The sequence below is a fragment of the Peromyscus leucopus genome, chromosome 5, assembly GCF_004664715.2.
Source record: "Peromyscus leucopus breed LL Stock chromosome 5, UCI_PerLeu_2.1, whole genome shotgun sequence".
NCBI classification, from domain to species: Eukaryota; Metazoa; Chordata; class Mammalia; order Rodentia; family Cricetidae; genus Peromyscus; species Peromyscus leucopus.
In genome coordinates, this window is record NC_051067.1 from 123,226,827 (window position 1) to 123,250,338 (window position 23,512).

Below are 23,512 nucleotides of genomic sequence, written 5' to 3' on the forward strand. Positions count from 1 at the left end.
GGTCTACACTGGCCTCTGCTTCAGTTCCTGCCTCCAGCTTCCTGTTCTTTGACTTGAGAGTTATAAGGTGAAAGAAATCATTTCCTCCCCACATGAGTTCTGGTGCTTCAATCACAGCAACAAGAACTTAACTAGGGCAGATGGGTACAAGTTCTCAATGTTCACCCGGGGCTGCGGGGAAGCTCACCAGTGAGGCCCTGTGCTCTGCCCAGGAATGAAGTCCATCAAAACCATTTGCCGGCCACAGATGGAAGGGACTTGTCTCTGAACACAATGTAGGTGACCTGCCACATTCAGACTTGTGATCCTTTTCCTTCTGTGCTAGGACAGAGGCCTGGGCCACTATACCTGGCTTGGAATGAAGAACTGTAAGTAGCTGCCCAAGCCCGGCTATATCACAAAACCTCCCATCTCAAAAATAAACAAAAGTGCTTGGGGGTGGGGGGCGGGAAGCACTTTGTATACAAGCATGTCTATGGCTGTCCTTTGATACAGATGAGCCTCATACCTTCCTTTGTTCAGACATGGACAATGTCAGTTTCAAAGGTTAAGGAGACTTGGGAGGGGTGCTGATCTCAGGCCTTGAGAAGCAAAGGCAGAGGGATTATTGCACATTCAAGGCCAGGTTCCTCCACAAACTTAGTCAACACCAAGCCAATCAGGACAGCAGAAGGATATTCTCAATCAACCAAAAACTAAACACTCCCCCCAAACAACGAACAAATAAATACCAAGAGCAAAACAAAACAGTTAAAGGCAAGACGCGCTTGAGTAAGGGAGAGGAACCACGCCCAGAATCCACCTCACTAAGGTGACCCTGGCTGTCCCACTTAGAGCCAGGCGAATGCTGTCACCAACCCTTGCCACCAGCCTCATGAAGCCTAAGGAAAGGCACTATTCTCTGTGTAAAACATTCACAAAGGACAACACACAATGTACCAAAAGTCCGCTTACTATTTCCTAAGATGGTCAGAACACTTGGTCAAACGATCAAGCTAACACGCACATTGCTCAGGACATCCCAGGGACATTGCACACTAAGGATTTTTTTTGTATGTTTGTTTTTTGCTTATTTTAAATACAAAGCAGCTCTCCTTCTGAAGACCCAGAGCAGCTGAGTCAGGCTTTGGGAATGTTCATAGGCTAGGCTTCCTCTCTCCATGGGATCTCTGCATGGATCAACACCAGTGTGCTTGTGTTCATGGTACAGTGAGGTGTCTCAAGCAATGGTGCTGGCTCTTTCCCTGTGCAGCCCACAGCTCCTAGCCCCAACACCACCTTCGCTGATCAGATGATGCTCCAGCAGTCCACGAGGCTGCCTGAAGCCTGGAGATGGCTCAGCCAAAGACTTACACTCACCAGAGTAAAGACTGAAATGCGTTCTCTCTAGATTATAAAAGGCTAGAACTGTTTAATGGGAACAACCTGGACAAGCAGAAAGAGCTCTGCTGGGCAGGATTGGGCAGCACAGGACTAAGAACCAAACCTCTCCACAGCCCTGCCCTGAAGGACGCCGACCGGACTCCCCTTCCAAGGCACACATCACAGACTTGCAGCTTCCCATCAGGCTAAGTGATTACTTCTCTAAATTTAAAAATATGCTTTCCTCTTCTCTGTGGTGGAGTGTCCAGCTGTCATGGCCCTCGTCTAGCACAGGTGCAGAACTGCTTTGTTGATCTCAGGGTTTGTCCAGTCGTTCCGAATGTCATCCAGATGGTTATCAAAATCCACAAGCGTTTCATAGGAGCGGCTGTCCAGGAGTGATGCCAAGATCCTCTGTGCCTCCGGCCAATCTTCACAGTAGTCGCTGCAGGGCAGACAGGAGAGTCAGTCTCATATCTACCTCAAGACTACACAGGCTGCTGAGGACAGAGCAGCTGCTGGGAAACACGTAAAGATGGACCCAAGACATTTGTGAATGGACAGGTCCCCTCCAAACAGGGCACTGAAAAACCTAGGGGGACATGGCTGAAGAATCCGTGTGATCAGAAAACAAATCACACATGGGAGGAGCGTGGTGCCATGGGTCTGTGTGGAGACCAGCAAGTACCACCCTGCTGTGGGATGTTCTGTATGTCCTGTGGGAGCCCGTTCTTGGGTTCCTCGTGGCTTTACCCAGCAGGTCCGCATAGAGGATGATTAGGACCACGGGCCTGAGTGCAGGTGTCTGAGATGGTCTGCACTTGGCTGTGCTGAGGGGATGTTCTGTATGTCAAGTTGCTCTGATTGGTCAATAAATAAAACACTGATTGGCCCGTGGCTAGGCAGGAAGTATAGGTGGGACTAACAGAGAGGAGAAATAAAAGAACAGGAAGGCAGAAGGCGTCACTGCCAGCCGCTACCCTGACAAGCAGCACAAAAAGATGCTGGTAAGCCATGAGCCATGTGGCAGGGTATAGGTTTGTGGAGATGGATTAATTTAAGCTATAATAACAGTTAGCAAGAAGCCTGCCACGGCCATACAGTTTGTAAGCAATATAAGTCTTTTGTGTTTACTTGGTTGGGTCTGAGCGGCTGTGGGACTGACGGGAGACAAAGATTTGTCCTGACTGTGGGCAAGGCAGGAAAACTCTAGCTACACCACCCAGACCCTGTCCTCCACAGAAACCCCACGGTCTAGGCCCTGCACTCACTGGTGTGGATCTCTGCATCTCCACCTGTTCTCATGGTGCTCGTACACATGGATGGTAGGTGCTGCGCAGTCCATCGTGAACTTGGCATTGTCCACCTGTAGAGAAGGTGAGGGTCATGACAAGCATGAGGAGTGCTGACAAGAGAGAGCAGTGCCTTCCTGGGCTCCTATCAGAGCAGCATCAACAGCAGACAGGCTCATCAAGGGAACTCTGTGCTGCACAGGCTGAATGGGAGGCACTTCCCCAACCAACTTTCCACAAAGGCAGAGCAGAACGCTCAAACCGGATCCCTCCCCACTCAAGACTGTGTACTCAGACTATGCAGGCTAATTCCTTACCCTAGGCTCCATTGGCTTTTCCCAGGGGTCCCTGTTTTTGCTGGGCCACCACCAGGGGTTTGGGTTCAGTGAGGTTGGGGAGCAGACCAGGCCTGCTGGAGTTGAAGGCCCCCACCCCGGTGCGTGCCTGCAGTAGTGCTCAGGCCAGCACTGTGATGTGGGAGGGCCCCAGGAGGGAAGGAAGCAGCTCACACAGCGGCAGGAGTGAAACTCACCATGATGAGTGCGGTGTCACTGAAGCCCTCGGCGATCCTGGAGGCCACCTTCTCTGCCACCTGGTTTGGGCTGTAGAGAAGGACCTATGAGCTCTACCACACTCCAGCCGAGCCACCCAACAGTCCCCTCTGTCAGCACAATTCACCAACACTGGAACTAACCAGCAGCACTGGAGCCAGCGGACTGCTGGGCCAGTGAGATGACTTGGGGGCTATGAATGCCACTGGGGCTGTGTGGCACACTGCCAGAGTGGGCCCCGCCTCACTCCTCCAGCAAGCCCTTGTAGAGGGGATGTGGGGGCATCTCCTGAAAGGGTAGAACTTTCCTCCTTCTGAGGCTCAATGGAGTGTTGCCTAGGTAGGCTGATGACCTGCTGGGCTGCAGACTGCACTAAATGTGAGTCTCTGGGGCCTGTACTCGCCACATGCCTGCTACTCAGGTGGCTTGTCCACAGCAACTAGTCACAGGAGGTTTAGGGCCCTGGCAACCAAATCCTCTTTTTAAACCAAGCCACTTTTAGGACTCTAAGCCATTTCAAATCTTCTCTATCCTAGGAGCTTTAACCACTGACACTTGTATCTCATGTTGAAAAGCTTCTCTAGACATGCTGCTGGGTAGGTCTGCAGCTCTTGCTGCTGTAGCCTGCCTCTTCCTTCAGCGCCCTCACAGGGAGCCTGAAGGGCCCACTTGGCTCTGTACAGACATAGCTGTGTGGCATCCACAGCCTTCTCCACAGCAGCTTTTGTACAGGGTGGACAAGCTCTTGTCATCCACCCAGAGGCAGAATCAAGGGCCAGAAGGCACAGAGAACAAGAGATGGCAGGAGAAACGGAGGACCTGAGCACAGGGCTTCCACGGGGTCTGGGTGGTACCAGAAGGTGTCCTGACAGACTCAATGAGCCCAGCATCTAGCTGGCTATCCAACTTAGTAAGAGTTCCTGGCTGGCTGGAGGCCTCCAAGGATAAGGTGGGAATATCTTTTGAATTCTCCTAAGCCTCATCAGTGATGGTAGTGCGGGTCCTCCAGCTCACGGTTTTATTTCTAAGAAGAGCCTGTGGGCCACCCCATCGTCCACACTGCATAAGCACATTGGGGTCTGTTGGCTCCATGTAACCACACAAGAAACCCCAGTACTTACTGTGTGGGCATTCTCCAGCTGTCCCCTGGCTTCTAGCTGGCTGCAGCCAAAGGAAGCCTCTGGAGGACAGCAGAGGGTATGGAAGAGGGACATCAGTACCGACTGATCTGGGTCTCCCTTCCCTGATGTGGGACCTATCAGGCTGGCTGCTGGCCATGTCCTGTAGCCAAAGGATGTTGCTCCTCTGGAGGTGGCCTTCCTTACCAGCTCTTCCTCGCTGGCCCTGGAGGGCTGAGGGATGGAGGCTGCTGTCACTGGCTTGGTCCTTGTACACAGCTCCTGAATTCTATCTACGCCCACCCCTTTAGGAGTAGTTCACCTGTGAGCTCCTTAGGTCGCTCTGACTGAAGGTGTACTTGGCTAGGCTCTTGGGACCCAGTCTGAAGCAGACAGTCAACTTATCTTTCTCGAGAGAGAGCTGAGGTAGTGGCATCTTGGGTGGAGGAACCTGGAGCCAATTCAGGTGCCAAAGACTACACTTTTACCATAGGCCCCATCCTAACAGCTCCAAACTCCAAAACACTTTACTTACTTACACAAAAGAGCAACTCCGCTCCCACAGCATCTTGTTTTGGAGTAAGAGGAAGCAGGCTAGTGGACACAGGCAGACCTGGCAGCTGGTCCCCCTCTTTGAATTCCCTCCCCACACAACAGACAAGCCATGGATGAGAAATCCTGGCTACTCATCTGGCCAGTTGCCTGTACATCTGATAAGCAGGGGTGGAGGATGGGAGCTTGCACAGGCTTTGAAGCCTGCAGAGAGAGAGAGGGTCAAGAGCACCTCAGTGATGGCTCTGTAGCTTCTAACCCACCATGCACAGCTGTCCCACCCGTACCTGGCATCCTTCACACGCTCGTTAGCTTGATAATAGCCGGCGATCACATAACTGTTCTCTTTGCACCACGAGTCAATCTGAAAGGAACACAGATGGGAAAAACGACCTCAGCGCCAGGCCTCAGTGCTGTACAGCCACACCACACATTGGGCAAGCCACACTACAGACAGACAGTCCTTGCATTCTCCCTGCCTACAATGAAATGAGAGCTCACAGAGGTCAGGGAAACGCCCAAGGGCAGGGCCCAGAAGCAGGGTCCTCCCAGACAGGCTGTACTGGGTTCAGTAGCTTAAGTCCTTGGCGGCTGACACCACACAGAGGCAGTGCTGTGTGGATCTGAGAGGAAGCTTCTGGACTCATTCCTTATTCTTTAAAGCACATAGCATGCTGGGTGCTGCTGTTAAGACCAGCTTTCAGCAGCTCAGGGAAACTGGAAAGGAGGTGTGGCATCGGCAGAGCTACAGACATACACACAGACTTTGAGGGCCAAAGCTCAATTCTTCATTTTATTTCTTTCTGTTGGTTGGTGTTTTTCTTCTTCTTTCCAGTTGTCTCCCTTTCTACGTTTCCCTTATCTTATCCTTTTACTTCTTCTCTGATGGTTCCCTTTACATCTTTCCTTCTCCTATCCCTTTTATACTTCCTAACACAAAGATTTTTACATAAGAGAAGATTACCTCGGAACTAGAAAAAATTATCCTGAGTGAGGTAACCCAAACCCAGAAAGACAGTCATGGTATGTACTCACTCATAAGTGGATTCTAGATATAAAATAAAGAACAATCAGACCACAACCCATAGAACCATAGAGGCTATATATATATAGCATGGAGGTCCCTAGGACGACTGTGGCTTATAATAAATTTCAGTTTTACTCGATTATTGAAAAAAAAAATAGCCAAATGAATGGAAACACATGAACTATGAACCAAAGGCTGAGGGGCCCCCAGCTGGATCAGGCCTTCTGAATAGGTGAGACAGTTGATTGGCTTGATCAATTTGGGAGGCAACTAGGCAGTGGGACGAGTCCTGTGCTCATTGCATGAGTTGGCTGTTTGAAACCTGGAGCTTATGCAGGGACACTTGGCTCAGTCTGGGAGGAAGGGACTGGACCTGCCTGGACTGAGTCTACCAGGTTGATCGCAGTCCTGGGGGAGGATTTGCCCTGGAGGAGGTGGGAATGGGGGGTGGACTGGGGGTAAGGGGAGGGGGTGGGAGGGAGGAGAATAGGGGAACCCGTGGCTGATATGTAGAACTGAATGGTATTGTAAAATAAAATAAAGGATTACCTCATAACCATAAGTCACATTTTGTAAAAACAAATTAAAATCTTTACATAAGAAATCACATTAAGAACACATGTTATATGTTTTTCTTAGAAGCCCACAAGTAGTTAAATGTTGTTTTCCACCCCAAAGCAATGATTCTCTATTAACTGATTAACAAAGTTTTAGGCAAGCTAAATCTATTTCAGCCAGTTCCTTTTGTACTGGCAGGCGGCTGTTTGCGGCTTCTGTGTAGCAGATTTCCATATTCTACTCTAGAGAACATTAAACAAGTGGTCAGTTCACCATCTATTTTCCTTTACACACAATAGGATCATTTAAGTTCCTTTCACAACTTTGTTTTTTCAAGGTGCATACTAGGGCCTGTGATTAATTCTGTAAGTTATATGACCAAGGAACTCAGGCCAAACCCTGGGTGTAGGGACATAATTGTTTTCTTTGATCATCAGCTTGTTTTTCCACAGGTGGGTTTATAATACATGAAACTTGTTTTCATCTTCTGTAAGTCTCACATCTAAAGGGGAAGGTGACTTTTAGCCTATATTTCCTTTTTTTGTATCTTTTATTGGAGCAATTGGCAGAATAACCTAAACCATTTCCTTAATCATCTTTACTGTCTTAACCACCTGTATCTTAGGCTAACTCAGAAAACCCAATTAAATCACAGATCTAACTAACTAATCATTGCTCTTATAAAAATCACTTTCATTATGCTCTGCAAGTAAACTGCCCAGTGAGGAGTGGGTTTCCCCAGGAAACAGTCACACTGTACTAGATATCGTGGGATCCTTCACATGGTAACCCCCCATGCCGAACACAGCAGGAACTCGGCCGCAGCAAGCAGGAGGAAGGACAACAGAAGCAAGGGGCACTCTGGGGACAATCCTCCTGGGGCTTTGTGCTCCAGGATGCACCAGAGCAGCTCTGCTATCCTCTGGGTTGTATCCCTTAAGCTCCATTACTGCCTGCAGCTCTGCTGACACAGACACCAGCATCTCCTCCTTTTAAATTTTTTTTCAGTTGAAGCATATGTATTTTTCTCTGGGCTGAATGGATAGTAGATCCTAAACGTTTGAAGGTGACTGGAAGGGAAAACAAGAGCAGGATGATTATTCCCATGATGATCCCTAGATTTAAGAATGCTCTATAAGGATTTATCCTTTACAAAATTTTTGACTGAGTTAGCAAAGTAATTGCCTATCTCTTTTGTTGAAGAAGCTTGTATTTTAGAATAACAAATCTGAGAATGGAGTATGTCCATATAGATGGCAAATTGTGAGCTATCCCAGACACCTCATAGATGTGCCTGTATTTGGTCCCAAGACATTTCTGATCTATTAAAAGACATAGGAGTAACACAAATGAGCAGTATGCACCCTCTGAACTAAAGCTGACACAGATCTCAAAATTGCAATTAAAGCAGTTAATAAACCACTCTGGCTGCAAGAATGCAGTAGTAACCTGTTTCAACGCACACACAGCAGGATCCACATACCAGGGTAGTAAAAGATTAACAGGAAGCAGAAGTACGTACAGAAGCTGTCTGATTACAATATATGTATCAGGATCATGGAAAGAATTTATATAATTAGTAATAAAACTTTTTAAAAAGGAAATCCAGAGCACTTAAAACTAGTTCCACTGGGCGGTGGTGTCGCACGCCTTTAATCCCAGCAGGGGGCAGAGCCAGGCGGATCTCTGAGTTTGAGGCCAGCCTGGGCTACAGAGCGAGTTCCAGGATAGGCTCCAAAGCTACACAGAGAAACCCTGTCTCGAAAAACCCAAAAACAAAAAAACTAGTTCCATCCAGCCTTTCCACAGTGTGACACTGTGGTCTCTGACCACACTCATGCTATCTTAGGTTGGAGGTGCTAGCTTTGAAAAAAAGGAAACCAATGTTCAGAGAGGCTCTGAGCAAGCAGAGTTGAAAAGAAACAGAGCCAGAACTGGACTTCAGTCTTGTCTGAAATCTTTAGTATGGCTTTAACATGAACAACTTGCTAGTGATGCCTGCCAGAGCCGCCGTACCGTAAACAGGCACCTGGGACACGTGTAAATGGCACCCATGTCTCTGCAGTGTGCAGCACACTTAGTCTCCTGGGCTGTGCTTCCAATAGGAGCTGCAGCAGACTTTCAGAGTTGCACTTCTCTATAGTGCATGCAGTTTGTTACATCTGATATGGCTTTCTGCAGGTCTAATGCTTGCCTGTGACAGACTCACACAAAATAAATTCTAAACAACAACAAACCAATGCCCAACAACATGAGCTGGACATGGCAGCATGCATGTGTGGCCTTAGCACTTGGGGGCTGTGGCAAAAGGATCTTAAGTTTGTGGCCAGAAGCCCGTTGACACCACAATGTGTGTGGGTACAAGACTGTCTTTTTTCCCTTGGTTTTTAGAGACAAGGTTTCTCTGTGTAGCTCTGCCCTGGAACTCACTCTGTAGAACCAGGCCTTGAACTCAGAATCCACCTGTCTTTGCCTCCCAAGTGTGCGCCACCATCGCCCAGTGCAACAAGACTGTCTTAAAAAAACAAACACAAAAATGTTTGTGTTTAAAAACTGCTTTCAACACTGGACACCTCAGTCTCCAGGTCCCTGAATCACTTGTGGACTAGAATATTTCCAGATTCCCGAGAATTCATTAGTTACCATATTGGGTCAAAACCAGGGCTCACTGAACCAGCTAAAAATGCTGGTCATTCACCCAGAAGATTAGGGTTATGTCCCCAAATATTTATAATGACTCCACTGCATAAATCCCTGCAAAGCTAGTCACATGTTGCCATCTCCTCTTAAGGGAATAGGTGCTTGAAATGTCTACCTACAAGTTTCCCCAAACTTATCTCCATACAGCATCAGTGGGTCTTGTTCTAAATTTTGGATTTGGTATCTTTACCTGAACTCAAACCTAAGTGATCTGCTGGCTGTTTCTTTTTTTTTGAGATAGGGTTTCTCTGTGTAGTTTTGGTTCCTGTCCTGGATCTCGATCTGTAGACCAGGCTAGCCCCCAAATCAGAGATCTGCCTGGCTCTGCCTCCTGAGTGCTGGGATTAAAGGTGTGCGCCACTGCTGCCCAGCTCTGCTGGCTGTTTCTAATCAAAGCTGATCTTCTGAGCCAGGGCGGTGGTGGTGCACGCCTTTAATCCTAGCACTCGGGAGGCAGAGGATCTTTCTGAGTTCGAGGCCAGCCTGATCTACAGAGCAAGATCCAGGAAAGGCGCAAAGCTACACAGAGAAAACTTGTCTTGAAAAACTAAAAAAAGGCTGACCTTCTGCATGCCCTTCCTGCAGGTGGCCTCACATCTGACCAGTTCTCTGAGCTCTTAGGCTGGTTCCCCTTGTTTCATTATCTCACAGGTGAGAAGTCTACAATGGGGACGAGGCTGGTTCTTTCTATGAGCTCTGGGCACCCCCTTCTAGCCTGTCTTCCTGGGCCTACAGTCACATCCTCCTGACTGCTTCTGTCCTCACACCTTACCCACTGACTTGTTTAACAAGCCCCTATGCTTACTCTGGTCCTACACTGAGAACCCAGGACAATTTCTCTACCCATGATTATCTTTTGAAGTCTGTTCAGCTGACCACAGCTCTACTGTATTTATTATTGGGGCACAACATACATTTACTCCCCAACAACCCAGCATCAGCCTTCAGCAAGCAGTCTAATCTGGTTCTTTGGCCCAGAAGTCCAGGACTCATTCCCATCTGCCTCAAACACACATGGTACCACCCTGAACTTGTCTTCTGAGCACAGACAGTACTTGACAGGGGACTAACTCCTGTGACAAATGCAATACAAACGTCAACCTATCCTATGTCTGCTGAGGACAAACTCCTACGTGAAAATTCCAAGCACCTAACCAAATTCCAGTGGCAGAAATAATGCTGTAACCTGGAACTTCTAGAACTCTGTGGGGAGGGCTTAAAAGTAAACCAGGCCATAAAAGCTCTGCCTTGGCTTTAGAAACTGCAACAATATTTTTACACGGTGTGTGTGTGTGTGTGTGTGTGTGTGTGTCCCCACCAACTCCAATACCTAGGACCCACACACTGCCTATCACTAATCGAGGACCAGACCCCTGTACCAGCAGAGCTCAGAAGTAGGGAAACACATTTTAAGAATAAAGAGGGGCCAGAGATGACCCAGTGGTTAGAGCACTGGGTACTCTTGCAGAGGACCTAGGCTTAATGTCCACATGGTGGCTCACAACTGTATGTAACTCCAGTCCTAGGGGATTTTTTTACACTCTGGCTTCCACAAGCACCACATGCATGCAGTGCACATACATACATGTAGGCAAACACACATATGCATGAAATAAATTTATTTTTAAAGATTTATTGTTTTTATATTATTATTATTATTTTGGTTTTTCGAGACAGTTTCTGTCCTGGAAGAACTCACTATAGACCAGGCTGCCTGTCACAGAGATCTGCCTGCCTCTGCCTCCCGAGTGCTGGGATTAAAGGCGTGCACCACCACCACCACCACCACCACCACCACCACCACCACCACCCGGCAAGATTTACTATTTTTATTATGTGTAGGTTGTATCTCTGTGTGTAGGTATGTGTATAGGAATGCAGGCCAGAGGCATGAGATTCCCTGGAGCTGGAGTCACAAACTGTTGTGAGCACCTGACATAGGTTCTGGGAACTGAACTGGGTCCACTAAAGAGCAGCAAGTGCTCTTCTATGGAGTCATCTCTCTAGCTCTTAAATAAAGCAAAATTAAAAAAGTGGATGAGGGCAGCTTCAGATGATCGAGGTAGTAGAGGGGGGGATAGGCTGTTGGACAAGAGTCTGTAGTGGACAGGTATACAGGTCTCAGACCTGGGTTAGCCCAGCAGGTCCCCTGAAAAGCAGGGTGGGGTGTGGGGGTGGTGGCCTGGAGTGGTAGCATATATTCCTCCCAAGAGGGCCATGACAAAGCACAACCCTGAAGCTGACCTCTGCTAATGTCCATCTTCCTGACCCTGCATGACCACCAAGTGGAGGGTAACCCAGCAAAACTTCCTGTTTGTAGCAAGAAGCAGGCCTTGGCTGAGTTTCCTTTTCAGGTCAGCTGTGACTTCTCCTTAGAAGAGAAGCTGGGGAGGCTAATGAGCAGGGAAGGGGGAGGGGGTTATGCCGAGGAAACACCCAGGGCAGATGGGACAACAGCTGTGAAGCATGGAACGAAGACAGCAGGAAGAACACTGGCCTGAAATCACATCATGGTGAGCAAGAAAGTCACCTGAGCAGAATGCACAGAGAACTGCCCACTGCAGCAGCAATCAAGGCAGGGTAAAAGACAAAGGGCTTAGAGAAGCAGGGTTATGCTAACTTTCCTACCAACACTTGATGGGTTTTTTGCTATTAGAGGTAATTCCCTCACTGCCTACGTCAAAGGGTTGAGGATAAATAGGCATAAGTACTTAAACAAATGAAAAGCACCCAGAAATGCAAGGATTTTTTTTTAATGGAAAATAAAAATAGAAATCCCTTCAAAGGAATCTCATGTTGCCCTTTGGCAGTCCACATGTTAAGAAACGGCTAGCTGAGCTTTCCCACGTTCAACAGTCATTCCAGTGTGAGCTCCCCAGCTGTGGGAGCCAACATGACGGCGCCTCACCAACATAGCTTAGATTCTGCTGCTGTTAAAACTTCCACAGCCCCATTTTGACAGTGGCAGGCTCCAAACCCAAAGACTTCTCACAGCCTTCAGCGTGCAAGGTTGCATAGTTGAAAAGCAAACAGCACAAATTTAAGAAAATTAATAGTTGCAATGGGGGCTGAGGAGACCATTCCTGAGAACACTCAGGACAGAGGGTGAGTGCAGGAGAAACAGTAGTGAGGACATGCGGCGCCCCCCCCCCAAGGGTAGTGGGAACACTGGGGGCGGGGTGTTTGGGAAGAGGGAGGGGAAGAGAGGGCATATGGGGACTGTACTGCTCCCATGGGCAGGGGGCCACATCCTGGGGACAGACAGAACACCAGTCTGGAGAGGTACTGCCAGACTCCAGGTCTTCAAGTGGAGTCTGAGGCCTGCTACAGAGGTGAGCATCATCTGAGACTAGAGGCTGGCAGGAGAGGAAGGGGCAGAGTCAACCCAGAGCCCGAGGGAGGACAGGCCGCAGACTTCATCACAGTGGAGCTGAGGCCCTAGAACTACTAATTTTGTGCTGGGAACTCAGCAGTGCCACATTGTTTAAGGGACACCACAGAGGACAGACAGCGTTAAAGAGTGGTCACAGCAGTTGATACACAAAGAATCTGAGACAGTCAAAGAATTCCTGGACTGGACGTTGAATGAACATTGAAAAGTGGGTCTGGGCTTGAGGTGGAGATGGAGAGAGACAGAGCCTCCCAGTGCCTGAAAGCCTCAGGGCAGGTCACATAGCCTGGGGTGACAGGCTGGCTAGAATGTCCTGACCATCCTTAGCCCCCCAGGCTTAGATGAACCGACTTTTAAGGGGAAAAAAAATCTTACTTTTTATGTATTTATTATTATTATTATTATTATTATTATTATTATTATTGAGACATGCTCTCACTATGTAGCTCTGGTTGTCCTGGAACTCGCTCTGTAGACCAGGCTGGTATCAAACTCATAGAGATCCCCCACCCGCCTTTCGTGTGGGTATGGGCACGTGATTGCAGTGCCCACAGAAGCCATAAGAGGGAGTCAGAGGGGGCTGAAGAGATAGTTAAGAGCACTGGCTGCTCTTCCAGAGGACCCGGATTCAATTCCCAGCACCCACATGGCAGTTCACAGCTAGTAACTCCAGTTTCCAGGGGATCCAACACTTTCATATAGGCAAAACTCCAATGCACATAAACAAAAAGAAATAAATCATTAGAAAGAGTCAGATCTGGAGATAGAGTTATAGCCAGTTGTAGGCATCTGACTTGAGTGGTTAGGAACTAACTGGACTGAGCCACCTCCCCAACCTCTCTATTAGCGGCTGTTTCCTCTGTATAGAGCTTGTTAGCTCACTGCAAGTCACACTCAGTGAGAACCGGAGAAACCTGCTGGGCTATAGAAGGCAGGGCCCTGCCAGGTTCAGATTCAGCCACCTGCAACTTCGTTGCTAACAGAACAAGACTGGCCTGGGACATGCACAGGAATCCTCAATGATACTTCAGGCACCAAAAGTACACTTCTCCAGGAACTAAAATTCTCAAGTTTTTAAGTATCACCCACATATTTGCCCCCTCCCCCATGATTCTTTAAGACACTCAAAAACTGTGCTAATAAACTTAATTCGCCTAAAGGCACTTGCTAATTAGTCACAAGTTTCCTTTGGTGTTGTAATGCAAATTAAGAGGAGCTGGGTGTGGTGGTGCACACCTTTAATCCCAGCATTCCAGAGACTGAGTCAGGCTGATTTCTGTATTTTGGAGGTCCGCTTGGTCTACATAGAGGTTCCAGACAGGCTACCAAAGCGAAACACTGTTCCAAAAAACACAAAAATAAAATAGATAAGGCATGCTAATGCATGTCCCAGTTCCAGGAACCTGGAGCAGGAAGTGTTGAGAGCCCAAGGCTAGCCTGAACTACATACATAGCAAATCTCCGTCTCAATGAATTCATTTTACCTGGGGAGACAGGATTGGCACCTCACCTCTGCCAGCTCCTATTTTATCTTCAGAGCTCATTCTGAGATGTAAATAAAGCTGTACTGAGCGTTGGTGGGCAGAGTGTAAGCTGTGAAAGTGAATGGTACCGCTCAAGACCCCCAAGAACCAGTTCTCAGCATAAAGGAGATTTATTTGCCCCAGAGGGACAGAGGGCAGGGAACAAGAGACAAAGACAGGAGATAGAGGATGAGGGAGAAGAGGACGGGAACAAGGGAGGGGGTAGAGATAGCTGTCCTGGAGGGGACAAAGGACTGCCTCTGGATAGACAGGGGCCCATAGGAAAAGGGCGCTTTATAAAGGTACTAGGGGAGACAGTGTTAGGAGGAGGAGTTTAACTTTAATTGGGCATGTTAATTAGGTGAGCCAAAGGGGGCTTCTGATTGCTGGACTTAGTTAATACTTTGATAGTATAACTGAGCCTAATTAATTAACAACACCTTGGTAATCAGCCTCAGAAGGAGGAAGTGGCCAAATGAGGGAATAGACCTTGGTGGCTAGCCATTTGTTTTGTTTTGTCTTTTTTTTTTGAGACAGGGTTTCCTGTGTAGCCCTGGCTATCCTGGAACTCACTCTGTAGACCAGTCTGGCTCACAGAGATTCCTGGGCCTCTGCCTCCCTAATGCTGGGATTAAAGGCGTGTGCCACCACACTGAGCAATCTAACAGTTTTTAGCAAGGCAGAGGGAATGGGAGAGGAGGACAGAGCCTGCCAGGGTCATGCCTGCCATGCTCAGGCTGGTGAGAGTCTCTTAAGGAGGGGCTACCGTGTACTTCACTTTTTGTTTATTTACTTGTTTGAGACAGAGCTGTTCTGGGTATGGGGTCACTCATGAATAAATTTTAATTAAGACGAGACTTTATTCCGACACTGGCACCAGGACTCATTTGTACCTGGCGTCATCAGGGCTGCACCTGGGAGGATTCCCAAGATGCAGCACGCAGCCATTATCAGCCCAGGGCTTATAAAGGCAGAAACCACAAAAGTATAATTTTGGGTCTTGCAATTGTCTTTTGAGCAGAGAAAGCAAGTTTGATTACAAAACCATAAATAGTCTTAAGACCGACCATCTTGCTGGAACAGCAAATTCTACAAGATCAGTCAATTTTAAAAAGTCTTCAACGTCTGGGGAAAAAAAAGCAAGTGGGATGACAGGGTACAGCCTGTACATGCTAGAGGCTATTTTTTTTTCTTTTTGGTCTCTCAAGCATAGTAAGCTTAAACTTTCAATGTAACGGTAACGATCACAGGTCTTTCTATGTAGACCAGGCTGACTTCGAACTCACTCCACCTCCCGAGTCTGGGTTTGAAGAATGCACACCACACTCGGTTTCTTGGTAAATTGCACCAGAACCTTGGGAGCACGCTACGCTGCCTACCCGGGAGGAGACGCTTCTCGAACGGAGGGACACTTGACTTCGCCCAGCCCAGAATCCCGCGTGACCCCGAGCTTACCAGAGTGAGCGCCACCTCCAGCATGGGCGCCAGGGCCAGCGTGCCGTGGAAAAGCGGGATGCAGTCCACGAAGAGAGTATGGGCGCCTGCGCCCGGCGGGTGCTCCTTGCGTGGCCTCTGCCTCTCGGCCACCAGAAGCCCGTTGACGGCGCAGTGCGGGTACTTGGCGCCGTGTAGGACCATCTTGCAGTAGGCCTGGGTGGTCAGCTTCACGCCCGGCATGCTGAGTCCGGCTGGCGACGTCGCAACGGAGACCCACCGTGCGCGGACCAAGCCCGCAGCACCCTGAGGCAAACTCACGCCTCCACTGGGCTACCTTCCGCTTCTACCCTCCCGCCGGAAAGCGTCGTCGCCAGCGCCTGCCAGAAAGCAGCGTGGCCCGCCCGGCCTTTCGCGACAGTCGCGAGGCCGCGATCTCGGCCCCACGAGTGTGGGCGGGGCTTCCTCGTTCCCGTGGTGCTCCGCGGCACCGTCTTGCCCTTCCGGTGCTGGCCCTGCTCTTCCGGTCGCGAGCAGCCGGGGTGTAGAGGGCGGTCGCGGCGGTCGCTAGGGCAGCGGTGGCAGGTGACAGCGGGTGTCGGCCTTTGACAGCGGGTGAGGGCGGCGTGGCCGGGGGCCGAGTTGCTGGAGCGCCCGGGCGGGCACGGTGACACTCGGGCGCCTCCGGGCCCGGGGTTTGAGCCGCTCCGTGACCTTGGCGCGCCCGCTTCCTGGGCCGATCTGTTGTCCTGGGTCCCCCCACTGGCTGTTCGTCTCCGGCCTGGCCCGCATCAGGCTCTCCCGCTCCGCCAGGCCCGAGGCGCAGCGAGCTAAACCCTGACGTCACGCTACGGTTTCTGCCGCCCCGGGCGGTGTTTTCTCAGGCTCGGACGTTCGTTCCCGGGGAGAGCGTATCTCGAGGGGTTGTGCTGAAGTGAGGCGTGGAGCTCGGGTCGCAGGGGCGGGTGACAGGGGTCATTCTGGTCGCCCGTGGGCCGCAGGGACGGGAAGCGGGCCAGGGCCTGGAAGACCTTCCTCCGCTTGCCCTTCGTAGTCCGCGCAAGTCGTTTTTAAGTAAAACCCAGTCGCAGGCGGTGATACCACCGCCAGCGCGAGGAAGAGCTCGTGGCTGCACCGTGCTCAGCCGAGTTCTAGCCATTTTAGTCATTTTTCTTTCTAATTGTCTTCTCCCCTCCCCCCAATTGTTTTTTTTTTTTTTTAAGAAGCTGAGTTTTCTATTAATTGAGCTGTGCATATTACAGCCCTTGGTTTGATATCAGGACGCTTTGTAAAAACCACCCTATCTTGCACTGCTTCATGCATTGGCATCAGGTATAAAAACGGATCCTGGGCACGTGCTGCTGGCCTGTAATGCTAGCTCTAACGGAGTAGAGGAAGATTGAGTGCAAGCTGCAGGCCAGCCTATGCCGTAAACATCTGAGGAAATCATAACAACACAAAAATCATTTAACGTTGGAGGAGTGAGTTGTGTATACCTCCTGAATGCTCTATGGCAAAAAGAAACACTAAAAGGTGTTTTCTCTCATTGTTAGAAGTGTATGTTTTTGTCTTTCAGAATGTTGGCGACTAGGGCGCTTAGCCTAATTGGCAAAAGAGCTATTTCCACCTCAGTGTGTGTTCGAGCACATGGTAAGTGAAGTGAGATTTTTGCTTCCTTTTCTTTCTGTCTGTCCTTTTGTTTGTTTGTTTTTTTTTTCAAGACAGGATTTCTGTGTAGCCCAGGCTGGCCTCACACTCATGCCTCTGTCTCCCAAGTGCTGGGATTAAAGGCATTCGCCACCATGCATGGCTAAGGACTTTTACTTTCAAATAGGCCAACTTAACGTCATTTTGCTCCTATGTCTAAGACCCTGTGTTGGGGTTTTAAACAAAGATGCACTTTGACCTTGTAGGGATTTTAGGGAGAGATGAGAATTTGAGCAGGGCATTTGTCTGAGCATGGATGAATCCTATTAGTCTGGGTCTTTGCTTGCTGTTATTTCCCTCATATTTTTTTTTCTAGTCCCCTCCCTCCCTTCCTCCATCCCTTCCTCCCTCCTTCCCTTCTTCCCTCCCTATCTTTACTGTGTGGCTCTGGCTGGCCTTGAACTCACAGGGTTCCTACCTCTGCCTTCTGAGTGCTGGGTTAAAGATACACTACTATACCTGTAAAGTACTGCCTCTTCTAGAGAGCTTCTCCATATCTGATTTGAATCTTTCTCCCACTCTAAACTTAAACTAAGTTCCTCCTGTTGACGTCACAGAAACAACGGAAGCAGAGGGTGGTGGGCTTGGGTCTGAACTGTATTTGAATTTCATTTCAATCATGGACTGGCTTCTGAAGTCTAAGAATCTGCTTTCTCACCTGAAATGTACAGACACACAAGATTTTAGTTCTGAGCCTGGCTTATCACCATTTTATCTTTGCATTTATGAAGCATGTTCTTTGTACCAGTGTCAGGTACTGAGAATAAGATAATGTGAGAGGTGGACCTTCTCCGGGGAGCTTGCAGTATGGAGTGGGCTCCTAAGGTGAAAGCAGTGTTAAGACAGTGATAGTCCCAGAAGTGGACTGTTTAGCCTGGCTAGCACTCAGGAAAGGCTTTGAGAAGAGAGGTTTTGCTGCTGGAGGGCTAGCGGTCTAAAGTGTGAGACTTGGGTTGTAGATGAGAAGATGGAGAGCAAGGCCCAGACACCAACATGCGTTCTTCTTGCAGCTGCCTTACAATGTGGGTGTGTCAGAAAAGCCATCTTGCAGTAGTGATGGTGTTCCGTGTCTGCCCACTCCCCAGGGGGCAGCTGAGACATTGTTATCGGAAGGAGTTTGGGAAAGGAAAGCCCCTCCCTTTCTGAACCCACAGGGAAAGACAGACTCCATCTCCAAGCATAGACGTCAGTGAGGGGACCAGTTTCCAGTTTGGCTTGGCTGTCATTTTTTGATTAGTCTGGCCAGCAGATGAAGAACTGAAATGTCTGGGGTCTCTAATAAGTCACAGGAGTCCTCCATGGGTAACACATGCTTACAGTATTAGGGTACTGTGGAACTCCACTGGGGCACTGTGGTCATTTGAGATATTCATAGTGTAACGTGGGAGAATGAGAAGGGAGCTGAGACCTAACAGGTCTGACAAACTGGGTTAAAACTCATCTTGGTTGAGAACAGAAGTGACCTTAGTGAATGCAAAGTCTTTGCTTTTGTCTCCCTTTTATTATTGTTTTTAATTTCCCCCCAAAGATTCAGGTTTACTAGGGGCAGGAAGGGCCACTGAGAACTGCTGATATCCGAGGGTAAGGCCTGGCATGTGCCTAGGCAGGCAGGGAGGGTTTCCACAACCTGGGTCTACTTGAAAGGAAGTCTGTCAGCTCTACCTCACCCACAGCCGTTAGGCCCAAACGTGACTGAGTAGCAGGGATGGTTGTGGTAGGGCTTGCCTTCATGCTTGGCATAGCCTCAGAGGTCAGTGTCTTTGCACATTTCTCACGCTTTAGGTGGGGATGATGCCAATATTTACCTAGTGAGGTCATTCACTCAGCAAAGTACACCCCCTTGTCCCACTTGGGACACTTGGGTATGGTGGAACTTGGTCTTGCACACGTGGCGGCAGCTAGGAGGAAGTGGGCCGTGGGCTCTGGATCCCGTCCCTTTCACAAGAAGAGTGTTTGGCTTGTGAGCCTTTGCTTCTCTCTGATCCCAAGGACAAGCACAAAGCTCTGAAGTGTACTAGAAAATAAAGTAACCACTCTTGGTCTAGAATATGCCGTTTTATGGCTAGTGTGTTCTAAGACCAAGAGAGTTTATGGCAATCTAATAGCTGAGCTGTAATCCACACAATACATTGATTCACTTAAATTGCACACATCATTGTTTTAGTACAGTCGTTGGTATGTTCTATTATCACCATGGTTGATTGGTTCTAGAGCATTCTCATCCTAATTTACATCTACTTGAATAACCCGTAATCTAAGTGTTTTATGCCTGGAGAAATAGGGGTGGGGAGGGGTGTGTGTTGAACTTGGTAAGAATGTCCAGTAGCTGACATTCTCTTTCTGATCCTTTTCCCCTATGTTTTGAGACAGTGTTTCCCTGTGTAGTTCAGTCAAGTCTTGAGCTTGAGATCCTCCTGCCTCAGCATGCCTGTGCTTAGATTATAGGCATGTGCTGTCATGCCTAGCTTTATGGGGTGCTAAAAGTTAAAATGGAAAAGTAATTCTGTCTGTTTTGGTTCAGCTTCTGTTGGGATGAGGTTGAACAGAAGAACGGAGACTCGTTCATCATTTGTTCACCAAATAAACACCTGGAAGGATCACAACCTTGCTTAAGGCATAGTGTTCTTTACCAACATGACTTGAGAGATTTAGCCGTGGGCTGAGCTTATGGGGGCAAAGCATTTCTGCAAGGCTTTGTCCCTATGGACAGGTGGGGCAGAGTTAGAGCTTTTAGCTACAGGAAACCCTGGAGGGGGGGGGAGGGGGGCAATCCGACTTGGTTTCCTGTGGCCTGAGCTTTGTCCTGGTGTGTCCTGTGTGACGCCCAGGTGCGTGCTCATGTGTCAGTGGAACAGCAAGGGCCCCCACTCAGCTCTGGCTCTTTCCATGGCTCAGTTTGGACTTGCCTGTCCTTGAGTGTGGAGTTAGTGTACATTTGAATGTAGCATGAATCTTAAAGGTACTTACTAAGAAAATCAAACCTGGGGCCAGTTATTGGGGTGAAATGCTGGATGGTCAGAGAGACAGAACAAGCCACAGCTAACCTGGCCAACTTCTCAGCTGATCTTGTTTCCTCAGGCTAGAAGCCTCTGTGTCCTCATATCTGAATGGCTCTCAGCTGACCTGCTGCTACTCAAAACCTAAAAGCTTAACCAGCCAAATGCTTCTAGTTTCTGGTCCTGACGCCTTATATACCTTTCTGCTTTCTACCACCACTCTTCTGGGATTAAAGGCGTGAGTCACCATGCTTGGCTGTATCCTTGAACACATGGATTTCTGCCTCTGGAATGTTAGGATTAAAGGCGTGTGCTACCACTGCCTATCCTCTATGTTTAATATTGTGGCTGTTCTGTCTCTGACCCCAGATAAGTTTATTAGGGTACACAATATTTTGGGGAACACAATACCACCTCATTCGAAGGAAAGCAGAGCCAAACTGATCTGGCTCTGCTTTTTGAGCACATCATTCTTCCCTTGGAGTTTCCAGGGCCACCTCCTGGCATGTTCAGGATCTGCCTCCTGCTACATGTGCATTCCTAGCATGTGGCCCCATGTGTTATGTCTTGCCTGTTACTCACTTATAGAATCTGAGCCCATGGGGGTCCGTAGGAGTGCTCAGTTGTTTCCTGACAATTCCATATGTATAGAGCCAGCCTTGGTGAACAGTAGGCACTTGGTAAGTCCTTAATAAACAAGTGAGTAGGTGGCTCCGTGATTGATAGCTTCTGTGTGAGGCCAACAGTTTCTGAGATGGCCTCTGGGAGTCCAGTGGCCTATCACTGTACCCTGCAGCAGCCACCTTTCCCTGTTTAATCCAGTGGCCTGTCCAGCAAATAACCCTCAGCCCTGGTCCACTTCTGGTGACTGTGAACCTGAGGGTTTGGTTAGGTCAAGTGCTTCCATTTAACTGTTGACTGCCATCACCCGTCTGCCTGGATTCCTACCTGAATGGACTTTCAGCTTTATCCACTGTGTTTTAGGGAGTGTTGTGAAGAGTGAAGACTATTCTCTCCCTATTTATGTCGATCGGCGTGACTATCCCTTGCCTGATGTGGCCCATGTCAAGCTGCTGTCTGCTAGCCAGAAGGCCCTGAAGGAGAAGGAGAAGGCAGACTGGAGCAGCCTGTCCAGGGATGAGAAAGTCCAATGTGAGTATCAGGGTGTGCACAAAAACTCAGTAGTGTGTATAGGTGTGTGTGTGTGTGTGTGTGTGTGTGTGTGTGTGTGTGTGTGTGTGTGAGAGAGAGAGAGAGAGAGAGAGAGAGAGAGAGAGAGAGAGAGAGAGAGAGAGAGAGAAAGAAAGAGAATTACTTGTGCTAGACCAGATTTCCCTCCTGAGTTTCTGGGTATTCCTGTAGATGCTGCTGGCTTAGCCCTAGTGAGGAGCAGAACATGGAGATTACAGCTTCTCGCACACATGCTCAGTGCAGCTTTGCTGAAAGATGAGTTAAATATGCACCATGTGGTGTGAAAGCAGCACAGAAGAGCCAGGCTGACCTCACATCCAGAGATCTTTGCATGCAGTCAGCTCTGCATTTTCTCTCCTGTATGTGTGTGAGGGCAGATTTGTGCACACTTGTGTGTCCTGGCCTAGCCTGTGCTGTCCCTGGGATGGGTTGTCTTGGGAAAGGGGCTGAGTCCTTTGCTAGTTCTTTACCTTGCATATATATATTTCTGTTCAGTGTATCGCATCCAGTTTAATGAGAGCTTCGCTGAGATGAACAGGGGCACCAATGAATGGAAGACAGTTGTGGGCCTGGCCATGTTCTTCATCGGCTTCACTTCCCTCGTTCTGATTTGGGAGAAGCACTATGGTAAGTGAAGAGGGAGAAGGAGTGGTCCAGGACAGCTTTGGTGCTTTGAGGGCCTCACATGGCCTCCAGGCCCAGAATGGCTACAGAAACTGTAATCAAGGGAACAGTTACAAGCTAGAGCTTGCCTTTTGCATGTGGCAGGGCAAGGTAGGTTTGCTTTGTACAGCGTGCCATGTTGAATAGCACTGGATCTGCTTAATAAACCACAGTGTTGTGAGCTAGGGGGGTCCCATTTGCTGCATGGCTTGGCTGTACCTGAACATCTGGAGTCCTGGCGCCTTAAGCCTTTTCCATACTATTTGGACATTATTGGGCTTGCCTGCTCTCTAACATGAATTCTTTCTGGGTCAGGTCTTGTTGCATTCTAGGCAGGCCCACCCTAGTAAGGATGGTTGCAGATTAGTAACAGGTGGCACCCCCTGGCTGCGTGCTGGGCCAGCCTGCAGAGGCTGCCACTGGCAGCTGGAAGGAAGATGCCCAGCTAAATACCTAATGTTTTCCCTGCTGACCTTTCACAAACAAGGGATGGTTTTGAGATAGGAATTATCAGTGCCCTGGATAAAAGCCTGTGTGTGAGTGGGGTTGGGTGGCAGGTGGCTTGGCTTGAGCTGTGTCATCCCAGCAGGAAACCCTGCCTCACCTAATCATTTTGCACCACAGTGTATGGCCCTATCCCTCATACTTTTGATCGTGACTGGGTGGCCATGCAGACCAAGCGGATGCTGGACATGAAGACCAACCCCATTCTGGGCTTCTCTGCCAAGTGGGACTACAACAAGAATGAATGGAAGAAGTGAGACCTGCTGCTAGCCAGCTCCCTCCCCTCACTCGGCATGCTAGAAGCCGTTGTGTCCAAAGGTCCATGCTAATAAATGACCTGTTTACGTGATGTCTGTGTGTTTCATTCTTTGATAATCATTAAATGAAAGTATCTGAATTGAGATGCTAGGTTTCTCACAGTGGAGGTAAAGAGAGTTTTAAGTTTTTTTTGCTTGTTGTATTACTGTGTATGAAGTGTGTGTTGTCAGGATGCATGTGCAGAGGACAGAGAACAATGGAGAGTTGGTTCTGTCTCCATTTTGATGTGGTTCTGGGAATCAAGTTCAGGTCACCAGGCTTGCATGGCAAGTACTTCTGCCCACTGTGATGGGTAAATATGTTTTGAGTAGGGGTCTTGAGGGAGAGTATATAAAAATTGAAACTGCCAGGCAGTGGTGGCGCACTCAGGAGGCAGAGGCAGGTGGATCTCTTGTGAGTTAGAGGCCAGCTTGGTCTACAGAGCGAGTTCTAAGCCAGCCAGGGTTACAGAGATCCTGACAAAACCAAATTGTGGTAATAGAACTGGGGTGTGATAGGTGCCCAGTGTGCTGGAGGCTCTGTGTTCCAGCCTCTGCTATAAGATGGCAGCACAGCTGGATCTTGGTGAGCAGTGGCTTCATGAGCACCCTCCTGGCTCCTGGCAAACACTTGGGGAACACACCCA

The 23,512-nt window shown here is 48.9% G+C and overlaps 2 protein-coding genes and 1 pseudogene across 3 annotated transcripts; 1 reads left to right on the forward strand and 2 right to left on the reverse strand.

The window, feature by feature from the left end:
• Positions 1–443: 443 nt before the first annotated feature.
• Positions 444–15,900, reverse strand: Emc8 (ER membrane protein complex subunit 8). Its single transcript, XM_028880801.2, has 5 exons — positions 15,530–15,900; positions 5,163–5,239; positions 3,187–3,256; positions 2,634–2,728; positions 444–1,807 (listed from the first exon to the last, which is right to left on the reverse strand). Exons 1-5 carry the CDS (start codon positions 15,749–15,751, stop codon positions 1,648–1,650), a joined length of 624 nt encoding a protein of 207 aa, XP_028736634.1. The 5' UTR covers positions 15,752–15,900; the 3' UTR covers positions 444–1,647.
• Positions 15,901–16,005: 105 nt separating this feature from the next.
• On the forward strand, positions 16,006–22,918 carry LOC114700949. Of its 2 annotated transcripts, none has more exons than XM_028880802.2 (5): positions 16,006–16,093; positions 17,085–17,158; positions 21,196–21,363; positions 21,898–22,029; positions 22,690–22,918. In XM_028880802.2, exons 2-5 carry the CDS (start codon positions 17,086–17,088, stop codon positions 22,824–22,826), a joined length of 510 nt encoding a protein of 169 aa, XP_028736635.1. In that variant the 5' UTR covers positions 16,006–16,093; position 17,085; the 3' UTR covers positions 22,827–22,918. The 2 variants fall into 2 exon arrangements, with proteins under 2 accessions (XP_028736635.1, XP_028736636.1); XM_028880803.1 differs by having other exon boundaries at positions 16,024–16,123.
• LOC119088096 lies at positions 17,594–19,153 on the reverse strand (annotated as a pseudogene).
• Positions 22,919–23,512: the final 594 nt, after the last annotated feature.